Here is an 11,806-nt window from a genome sequence, read left to right on the forward strand (position 1 = left end):
GCATCGGAGGTTTTTTTTTCTAATTTCATTATCCTCTTATTCATTTTTTTATTATTCAAAGTAACTAGGTATACAAGGTATGTTAATTAGGCCAGGGTTGAACCTTGTATTACGCATATTTGGACTGAATTGTGTCTTCCACCACGCGTTTTCCTTTTTTCCCCTTTTGTTGATGGAGCATGACGTCATAGTCGATATATTATTAAATTCATTGATTGAATTCGCACATAATTATTCAGTGATTGATTCTTAATAATTACGACTATTTTAGTATAGCTTTTCAGTTTTTAAAACTAAATATACCTTTAAAAAATATATATATATTATAGATGGACATTATCTATATATTGAAAACATAAAAAAGATGCAAAAATTACTTTAAAACTTGCAATAAAAATATATTAGAGTAGGATACAAATTTGATCCTACTAATTACTTTACAAGTTAATAATTTCTTAATATACGGCTCCTATTTAATTTATTAATATATTTAAGTCAAATAAATGTTTGAGTACGTATAAATTTCTTGATAACTTCACGAGGTTCATTAGGATATTTACTACAAATAATTTGTATTAGTAAATCCATAACAAATAGTTTTGTATCTACAAAATTCCATGGAACTGATTAACTTTGTCTTCCATTTCCTTTGAAAAGCTAATAAATATATGTAGATGGTTGAATTAATCTCCTTCTTGGTAGAGTTTGTACCCATGGACTTGGTGGAACATAAAGATATGAGGCTTGGATTACTGATGTTGGGAATTTGGGGAGGAGATTATAAGGCATATACCCCACAACGTATATAAATCCCTCTTCCTCACAGTTGATTTTGTTTGGAATAGTTACAAAATCTCCTACATTGTAATGAATGTAATGATTTCTCAGTAACTTAAGTAAGTGAGGGACATCTACAAACGTTTCATTGTTTGGAAAAGTATATTTTATCAGTAGATAATCCTAATTCTGTCCAAAGGTTTTAATAAAATAACGTTGAAAAGTAGCTAATTTGGTACCTGGCAATCTTAGTCGAAGAAATCGGGTTGCTTAAAAGGACTTATCAATCCACAAATAAATATAAACTGAAATTCGAGACATAAAATAAGATAAGTATTATTTATCTGCAAAAATAAAATATATCGAAATAGTGTGGATATAAATTTTTATCATATCTGCAAAGATCATTGAATCTTTCTTCAATAAATAAACGGTTGATACTATAACTAATTATGGTAAAAATAATGTATTTTTTTAAATGGTCGTAATACCAGCAAATATATGGTACTACTTTACTATGATTTTTATAGATTAATTGTTACTGAAACTCATTGAAGCAAATGTTAAAAATTAAAAAAACGAGTACATATTTATGTATCGTAATTTATGGTTCAGTAATGGATTACTTTAGCAATTCATGGTTAAGTATACACGACACTAAAATAAAATAAATAACCACCAAACTTAACAACTTAACTCAATTTGTGTTCCTATATTAAGATTTCCAAATACATTCTACCACGATCTGAAATATTTTTTAAGTCAACTTTTTAAAATAATCCTAAGATATACGACTTTATTAAACCGTTTTATCCTAGGCCTTCAATACTATACATTGATCTAACTGATTGGAATATCATATATATACAAAGGGGTATACCAAATAAATCCTCATAAATATAAAAGCAAGAATCTGTGTCTTTGCGTTTTTCATTATATATATCATGGAATGATGACTTTGTTTGTTGATTATGTAAATTTTTAGGAGTTGAAGATTGAAAAACATTGATACATAATCAATCCATGGAATTTTCAAATTGGAACTTGTTATTCGTTGACATCATCATGTATAGAAAAGGTGGACGTAGCTCAAAGCATGATCAATATTAATGTATAAATTTACTTGTGGAATACTGAAAAAAAGTATGTTCGGTTATCCGAATTATACAATGGTTTCTAATAGCTTAGCACACTACGATCGATCCTGATGATGATCCTTCTCAAAATAGGATGACTAAAAGAGCTGAAAATATATATTTTGATTTAGTTCCAAAATATTTTGGAATAGATTATTTCTTACCAGTTATATCGTTGAAACATAAAATGCTACTTTAGGAAATGTTGATATGGCACATATTTTATTTCACCTAAAAATAACTTTTAAAATCACTTCATAAATAGCGGTAAACTAAGAATAAAATTTTGAATATAATAGTAATTAGTAATTTATTACTAATTACTATTAAAACGATGACTAAACAATATTACGTTATGAACTCTTTACATCGACTCTGACGTCACAAAAACAATCGTCAACAATTTGAAAAGGATTGCTGCCCCGATGTATGTGATTGTCATATTTCTACAACACTGTTCCGGATCCAAAAAGTGGATAAGAAGCGTTCGGGTCCTCCAACTCCACCATATATCGCACAAGAAACTCTCTGTAGCAAATTAATAAAAGATGCCGTTTGCAATACCCTTTCTATGAAACACCCTTCCACTTTGGTCCAGAAAACAATGAATAGACTAAGCCTGGAAAGAGACATGTAAAAAGTAGACTCATTAGTAATTTTGAAAAAAAACCTTCACCAATTCTTTCTAGAAGTCGCTTAGGTTCGGACTGGCAATCTCCTCACTTTTTACCAATAAATTGAGAGGGAGTACGGAAGATTGAAAATGTTTATTTTATAAGAAGTAAACGAAGACCGCATTGTACCTATATTTTTTACTTTTGCCAAATGGTTTTACACATGTTGGGACTGTTGGAAGACATGGTATGGCGCCACGACGGAGTGAGACTCACCCAGATGGACTGGTTTATCGTCACGGATACAGCATATGAGAGTGTTTCAAAATAAAGAACATTTTTCTAAGGTCCAGGAAGTACTCTACGCGGCGAAGCATACAAATGAAATTATTCCACACTTTATTCGAAACTGCGCGTTCATCATAATTAATATCATGGACTCCTTCTCAGGTTGAGACACGCCACTTGCGACAGAATATTTTTTTTTTATCACACTGTTAACAAATAGCATCCATCCAAGGAGAGTTGTTCGTTGCGTCTTCTTCTCTATATCTGAGAATGTTTAATGAGTGATTTACAAGGTATGCGACCTAAGAAATGAGACTTATTTTTTTAATTTGAACGTATATTGTGAACAAATGGTTGCAAATTTAATTTTCAAATTATTCGTTTTCGCTAGCACATTTTCCCCATTCTTCATACAATTTACAGATGCCCTTTCAAAAAAAAAATGTTCGTCTTTGACTGCAAACCCATCATCATTGAGTGCATGTCCATCGATGCAAACAAGTGATAATCGGAAGACACTAGGTATGGTGAGTAAGCGGTATGCACAAGATGTTCCTAGTTGTTCGATCCAACAAGCTGGTGGATGGCTATAGAGCGATACAGTGGTGCTTTGTCATCAAGGAAAATTACCTTGGGTTTCCTGGCTTTATATTTGGGGCATTTTTGGCGTTAAACATGGTTCAAATCGGTCAACTGCTGTTGGTAGATATGACACCACACTGATCCCAGAACACATACAGCATTACCTTCTTTCCGAAGTGATCATTTCTCACGTCAAAATCACCACTTTGGAATGTTTCAAACCACCTGAAGCACTGTGCTCTGCTTAGAAGATGTCTACCGTAAACTTTTACAAGCATTTGATGGGCTTGAGAAGCGTTTTTCTTCCATTGGTAACGTAAAATCAATGATGGCCGCACATAATAGTTTGTAGGCATAAAATTAGACATTTTCACGAGCGAGAAAAGATAAACATCATTTGCCTTAATTTTTTTTTAATTCGCCTTTTATTGAAATTATGAATATAATAGAATAAAATAAAGATTAAGATAATAATTAAATAAATTAAGAGGGATTTGCGATAAAATTTATCATGAATAAACGTTATTGATAAGAATGAATCCCCTAGAGGAGGAATGTCCAAACAGTAGCCTGCGTGCCGTATTGCAGTCTGTTTAATGTTTAAGTGCGGCTCACTAATCTTTCTCAACCCAAGTAGTATTTTTTTAGAAAAATTGTCATTGTATCATCAACACGCATAAAAGGCACATTATACGTTTTGTCATTTTTAAAAATCGATTTGTATAGAATGTTAATGAGAAAACAGAGGGGGGGGGGGAAATATTAATGTTATTTTTCTATAACCAACCCCCCACAAAAAAAAATCATCGTCCTGCGGACACTTCAGAACAGCGTTGCCAGATTGGCATTTTTAAATCAGTTTGGCTTTGAAAAAATAGACTTGGTCTATTTATAATTTTGGTCTATACTTGAAATAAATTTGAATATAATAGCTGTTTTTTATGAAGCCATTTTTCCTTCAATTTAATTTGTTAGATTTTGTGACCCATTAAAATATTTGAAGTGGTATTGCGGCCTATTATATTAAGGGGTTGGACATTCCTGCCCTAGATCAATGCTACAAAAAATATAGGAACATAAAATACGAAAAGAATAAAATTTAAAACAGACATTCAATCAACAACTATATCTTCGATGCACGTCCTAATCATCAGATATGGATTTACTAAATATTGATGGGATGAGTAGAACTTACATGCCCATTGTGGGATAAACTTAATAATGTCTGCAGCGTAGTTCAACTCTCTATCCCCCTAACGTGCAATCCTGAAGAACAAAGTTACGTATTTCACTGCAGAAGCAATAAAAAATTTCCTCAGAGAGTGAAATCTTATTGTAGACACAGAAGTTAGCATGCTTTTTTTCCTTAGGACTAACAAAAGCAAGGCATACAGACCTACATAGTTTCTTTGGTAGACTTTTCCTTCACTTTTGCATTCCGAAAGGAATGTAAGGAAATGAGCACTGGGGAAGGTAGTCATTCAAATCAAAAATATTAATATTCCACTTGAAAATGTATCGAAGAGCATATAATGCTGGGCATCTTGAAAATGCATGGATGATTAAATTGAAAATCTTTCAAGAGTTCATGGCTCAGCGAGTATAAGTAAATACAGCACGTCGAAATTTGGAACTGAGTCGTAAATTCCCTATTCTTCTTTACAAAATTGGGGGTTTCTGTAGATGTTAATAATTTTTTCTTGACTAAAGCCTTGAGTAACGATAACATGGATCGTTAAAATTTCTCTGCGTTTTCCTTGCCATTGGATTGGTTTTGTTTTGCACTTTTAATTTACATTCCCGAGATAGATGGAGTAGGCTCAGGAAGAAATTACACCTTCAAACAAGACAGTGCACCGGTCCACAAGGCCAACAAAGTGAAAGATGTCTTGACAACAAAATGTCTTCACTTTTGGAGCACGAATTTTTGGCTCACAAATAGCCCGGATCTAAGCCCATGCCATTTATATCTCTTGGGGAGGGCCTGTGCCAAGTATCCCTCGTCTGTAGATACCCTGAAGAATTCCATTACCCGTAAAAACATAAAGTTGGATCGGTACGATTTTCCCGGGCCTGCCAAAGATTCCGGCGCTCTGCGGCCATTGTTATCAAAAGAGGGGATCTCGTTATGAATAATTGAAAGTCATTACATTTAGCTTTCAAAAAATAAAAATAAATATGATTCTACCTAATCTAGTTTGTTCGTTATAAGCCGTTAAAGAGTTTCCCGATTTATTTAGACCACCTTGTAGAAATTAATAGCATCTCTTCTATTATAGACAATCTAATAAGATACTCATCAATCAAAAGCATTTACATAATGCATTTTGCAAGTGTGTAGCAAACAATTGTCATACTCCAACACATACCACTTGCAATTCTACGAGGGTATTCTTGCAAAAATAATAACCACATAGTGATAAAAGATAAGCTTCATTTTAATGTTGTCACGACATATCTTGAAATGTTGTATGACAAATTGATAATCTCCCAAGTTTAGTAATGACTCATTGTCCAGGGTTATAATACAGATTTGCATTTACGGATGTACATACAAGGTATATGGTTTACAAGTTTGCCCGCATATCGTATTTTCTCTTGCTATTTCGAAATTGGAGACAAGGAAAGCACAAAGTTGACATTCAATCATTGCAACATTTTCATAATAAGGAAAGATCTTTGCTAATCGAAGCAAATTATATATTATTGAGTAATCATTTTGGAGGATATTTGGAGTAGATGGAAGGTCTTATAATGTAGAGGAGCTGTGAGTTCCCCTTTGATGAAGATTTGGTGGGGAAACGGGATGGGATTCGAACTGTGGACGGATAGATGAAGCCGGAGATCACAAGGGGGCTTATTTATTATTCATTATGGATACAAAAAATGTAGGGCTTTACACAATGAAATGTGACCTCCTTCGGCCTTATCCCGAAGTCCAGGGATCCCCTCTGATACTCCATAAAAGACGAACTCCCAATTCATCCACATAAAAAGACCTCCATCTACAGAGTGGGAACACAAAACTTGCAGTAGCGTTTAATTACGATTTTATTCCCGTTATTCTTTACACAGTGTGTTTTCCCAAGCCTCAAGTGAACACTTAATGAAACACTACGATCTTAAGTTTTAATATAAATTTTTGTAAAAGTGATGCTGACTGTTTTTGTAAGAATCATTTGCAATTGTTTATATTTATAAATGTTGCTATAAAATGGTATCCAAAATATGTAATTCCTTTTTTGGAAATGCTCAGCCGCCAGAAGACCCTAACTGACATTTCCAACAACCTCAAAAACAGCCAGACGGTCGTTTATGGATTTAATAATCAATTTAAAAATGAAGGAATAGTCGTTAAAATTCTGGACATGATCAGAAAGGAACAGAACGAACAAGGGCTATGTTTATGGGTGTCAAAAACCACCTTGTAGAAATATAGTGAGAATGATTTGCAGTATGGCCGAGATAATGAATGTGACTAATGTCACGCTCTGAAGGATCATTAAAGAAAACTTGGGATAAAAACCAAGAAGAAGGAGGAAGTAATATCTCATTATTAGGGCCACAAAAGATAAAGAGTTTTCAAACCAGGCTTCTTTTGAATGTGTCGAAAAAAATGTGGCCTCCCAGCTTCCCAGATCTAAATCCGTTAGATTATTTTATAAATGAAAAGGTTGAGGGAACTGGCTGCAACTCTGAGGTCTCTGAGATATTTAGATCCTCATTTTGGAAATCATCAAAGCTTCATTGGCTGAGATGTCAGCAGACTACATTTGTAAGATGGAGAGTTGAAGCTGTCATTGACGCTGAAAAGGGCATATTAAATAGAAAAATATCGATTTTAGTCATAATTTCACTCTATATCAGCTTAATTTGGTTATCACCGTCTTCACTAACTATTTATAATCAAGCTTGAAAAGCAATATTCAGTCTAAACTTAAATATGTTACGCGAGATATGTTATGTAAATCAAAAATAAACAGACCAAAAACATGTTTTCTAATTAATTATGTGTTTGTTAGAGAATGATTAAGTGTTTATATCATCTATTTAGAGTCTGTAGGCGACACGGTTGTAGATTGAGATTGCATTACGAGATAATTGTTGATAAGTTGTAAATTATAAGTAACGTCTATTCATCATTTCCAGTTCAGATTGATAAAGAACATAATTAAAACTGAGAAAATAGTTAATTTTTAATAATTTGTTTGTCTATTTCAACAGGTTTAATAAGTGGTAGGAGTCAGAGGTCGGTAACTTTTTATACTTAAAGAGTCATTTGGACTGTTTTTCATGGAAAAGCTAACACTGAGGTCTAATTACTTAATTTTGTAAAACTATTTAATTCTTCAAAAATTTCTGACTTATCTTAAATTTAGTTATAAAGATATTTTTCTTCAATTAAAAAGGTCATCCAAATTTGAAATTTTTTGTTTATTTAAGTAAGCAATATGCAGTTGATTTATTTTTTATTTTTTGTGTTATACGCTACAGAACAAACATATATTTGGATCACTACCATTCATCTCACTACAATAGTCTTTCTTTAAGAAACGTAATACGAAATTTTCATGAAAATTTATTTAATATTTCTGATAGGAATTTTGTTTATTTAATTTTTTTTAATTTCCTCAAAAAACTGTCAAAATGTACAACATAGATGATAACAAAACAAAAACACATATTTTTTCTACAAAAAAAGGATTTCAAAAATTTAGGACCGTTCACCTACTTCTAAATATTTTTCAAAATTGTTATCTATTGACTAAAAAGAATATTTAGAGAACCTTAGGACCTTATATTTAGAACATTTAAAAAATAAGCCTTAGTCTACCGAATATATATTGTTTTAATTATTCAATTTATTTCAACTTTACGATTTTCTCTGACAACTCTTAAAAACTAATATAAAGTTGCCCTTAAATTCAAAGAATTCATGTTCCAAGCAAAACAAAAATCGGTTAGCTGTCATTCTAATCCTCGTTTGTGCATTTTGAGACGTGCATTAAATCCTGGACCTGAATTCAAATAACAATAATTTACTGAACAATGAAAAATTTATATTTTTCCACAAAAAAAGAAAAGAATTTTACCTGAATAATTGGACTTTTGGAAAAATGCCTATGTGCAAGACACAGTGTCTAAAAATCAGGGTTATATGAAAACCCTTTTATCTTTATACAAGACTGTAGGCTGGCATCTGTGAGGCCTGAGCTGTTTTTCGTATTAACACATCTCTACTAAAATAAGGTTAGGCAACAAGGAAATGGCTGTGCAAGCACAGAAGATTTATTAAATAAATATCTCTCTCTTTCTATTTATGGTGACGTCATTGGGACGAATCTTGGTTATTATGAATACAACATAGCATTTGAAAAGTAAAAATTTGTGGGTACTCGATATTTCTTCAATTATATTTTACTAAATATAATGGCAAAAGTAAGTTTTTAAATTTCATAAATTATTAAAAGCATAGACGTAACACATGTTAATAAATAATATGCTATAATATTTTTATTTTTTCATATATTGAACTTAATTAGGCTTATAAAACTAAAAGAGCCTGTGCAGTGGCTATTTGTAGAACCCCAAGAGGCGTGTCATACCACCGATTCCCAAAAGACCTTGCCAGAGGAAGGCTTGGATTTTAGCTTGTCGAAAAAAAGACGAATTCATTTCTGATGAAGACAGAATTTGGGCTACACATTTTGATCCTTAGTGTTGCATAATTTATTCAATTTAAACGCTTACTTTTGGCATTATATTTAGTAAAATATCCCCTCAGAAATATTGAGTAACCACAAATTTTTATTGTTTTAAGTTATGTAGTATTAATAATACTCAGCAAGACTCGTCCCCATGACGTTTAAACACAAGTGTATCGATCCAGTCTTGGGAGGTTCTCAATATCACTCCATTTGGGATTCTGAGCAAGCATTGCTTCTTTGAGAACATATTTCATGCGTTTGAACTAGACACCCTTATATCTTTGTTGTCATATGCTAGGGTTTACTTAACTCCATCCCAGAGCTCAGCATCCTGTGAAAGAGTCAAATGCTGCTCCGGAGTTTCGAGTTGCAGATCCCTGGATTTTATGATATTGGAATTTTTTTGTACATCAAATCGTGTATTACAACCTATACAACCTAAGACAACCTATTAAATTAATTTTTTTTAAATGCATATTTAAAAACCTTTTAAGGAGTAAAGGGTTTACTAAAATGTTAGTAGGAGAAATGTAAATAATATATATATTTTATTCGTGATGTATTAAATATTTAAATACCAAGAGCTGTAAATAATATGACTAGTCTGTATGTAAAAAAAAAAAAAAATGAAAGTTCTAACCCCGACCATTTGACAACTGTTATTGTGACAACGTAGCTCAATGGACACCGTGCTTGGGAGATATTGTTCTTACGAACTCAATGTACGTATGTTCGATACTCAGTGATACCTAGCGAAGGAAATTTACTTGTTGGAGGATTTTTAAAACTATAATGTATATAAATAATATCCTAGAAACTAAGAAAAGGAAGGCTCTCGCAACCTCCCCAGCCTTTCTTTAAAAAATATTTTTAAACAATTAGGAAGAACATATACAGATATCTATCTAATATTCAATCCCATTTATTTTCTAGGTGAATATCCGAGCATTTCCCGAGGCTCCATCCATCATGGCCACAACTACCTCTGTCAACAGTCATCATCATCATTCCACTCCCCCTCCAACACCTCCATCTCGACTCAGCCCACTCCACTACGGCTCAGTCCACTCTGAAGCTGCAAAAGAGGCTGCCAAGCTTCTTTCCTCAAACGATTCAGGACGAGGAACAATCCTTTTAAACAACTGCGGCTGCGAGTCATCATCCTCTTCGTCCTCTTCCAACTTTAAAAAGTTTTCACTCCACGAAGAGGACGAGGAGTCCTCCGCACTCCTCTCAATCCTTCAAAAGCCTAACAACAACAAATTGATCTCTGACTCTTCTTCACCTTCTGCTGTAACAGCCCATGCCGTTGCATAAGTGCAGTGCAGTACTTTCTCGTCATGCTGTTGACATGGGTGTAAGTAGAAGGAAGGGCATGCCCCTGGTGGATGTGTGCAATTTTATCATGGAATAAAACTCAATATCACTTTTCCGCGGAAATTAATAAAAATAAAGAAATTACATACAATTACATGTTTCGCTACCTTCATTGTATCTCGCAACCTTTCATTTGAAAAAAAAAATACACAGACAAAAAAGCCCATAAATCATTTGGGTAGTGAGACAATTCTTCCGAACTTTAGATAATTCGTAGCTAAACAAGAGCGTATTCAAAATCCCTCAGCAATCACCACACAAAATACTGATAAGGAGGGGAAAAGCAGAAAAATGGAGAGCTGACATTTTTGTGTTTGTGAAGTGTGACGTCATGCTCTGAAGACTTTAATCATATTATTACAGCCATACGTTCACTTTGCTACTATTGACTCAAATGTGTGTATGTAAATAATTAGTACTTTGCGTTTACTTTATCCGAACAATATTGTCAAATGAATCTCAAATCTAGTCAACTACAATTGTGGTCTGTCAACAGAAAACCAATCTTGAACAATAAAAAAAGAAAAGGAGAAAATCCAATTTTTTTTTTTTTTTTTTAATTTTCAAAAGATATTGTATTTAAGTGAGTTATAGGGACTCATTATTACAAATATACCCAAAGACTTTACCTGTAGTTATAAGCCATTATTTGATGTATGCAACTTAAGTTTCCCCGATATGGACCATTTTAACCATAAAATCCATCCATTTCTTCTTTTTTATTGTAAAGAATCAAATTTGACTAATTTAGGAGTTACATTTGGAACACACTCAAATGGTTCATAAGAATAATTTGTTGATAAAAATCGTCGACAATACGTCAAAAAATAGAAATGTAATCCACATAAAAATTTCCAAGAAATTATTTTAGATTGCTTTTGTGTTGACAGACCACATATATATAATACATAATAACTACACTACATAACTTTGTCATTTACTTCAATATAATTATTTTGTTTAGTGTTCTAAATATATAATTCATAATGAAATACTATTTTTTGAGTTATTTGGGTGTTGGTATTTTTTTTTGGGGGATTTTCTTTTGTCTTGACATATGTAGATTCTCTTGAGAATTTATATATTACATACAACAATAAAGAAAAAAATATACTCCAATATTTATCTGAGTTACGATAAGTTATTTAGTTTGACAAGTATTGAGGTTTTAGAAGAAAAGTTTGGGGTTACGAATTAATTATGAATTAGAGTTTGTTATTTTTGAGGAAATTGTCTTTGAGTACAACAGGCATTAAAACTGCCTGTGAATGATTTTGAAGAGAAAAAGTGTGTTATTACTATAGAAAAAAAAAAAGAACCTTTC

The 11,806-nt window shown here is 32.5% G+C and overlaps 1 protein-coding gene across 2 annotated transcripts in view; it reads left to right on the forward strand.

The window, feature by feature from the left end:
- The window catches only part of LOC121126195 (uncharacterized), a 123,659-nt gene extending 112,185 nt beyond the window's left edge, over positions 1-11,474 (forward strand). The window contains exons 3-4 of one of the 2 annotated variants that reach the window (XR_011782193.1): positions 10,039-10,966; positions 11,234-11,474. Coding sequence is in view for 1 of the 2 variants with exons in the window: in XM_071891702.1 (XP_071747803.1) it covers positions 10,039-10,422 (384 nt within the window). In the remaining variant the exon portion in view is untranslated. Of the gene's footprint in view, positions 1-10,038 lie in introns of both variants that reach the window. The other variant, XM_071891702.1, reaches the window with a different exon arrangement.
- The last annotated feature ends 332 nt before the right edge of the window (positions 11,475-11,806 follow it).

The sequence above is a fragment of the Lepeophtheirus salmonis genome, chromosome 11, assembly GCF_016086655.4.
Source record: "Lepeophtheirus salmonis chromosome 11, UVic_Lsal_1.4, whole genome shotgun sequence".
Classification (NCBI taxonomy): domain Eukaryota; kingdom Metazoa; phylum Arthropoda; class Copepoda; order Siphonostomatoida; family Caligidae; genus Lepeophtheirus; species Lepeophtheirus salmonis.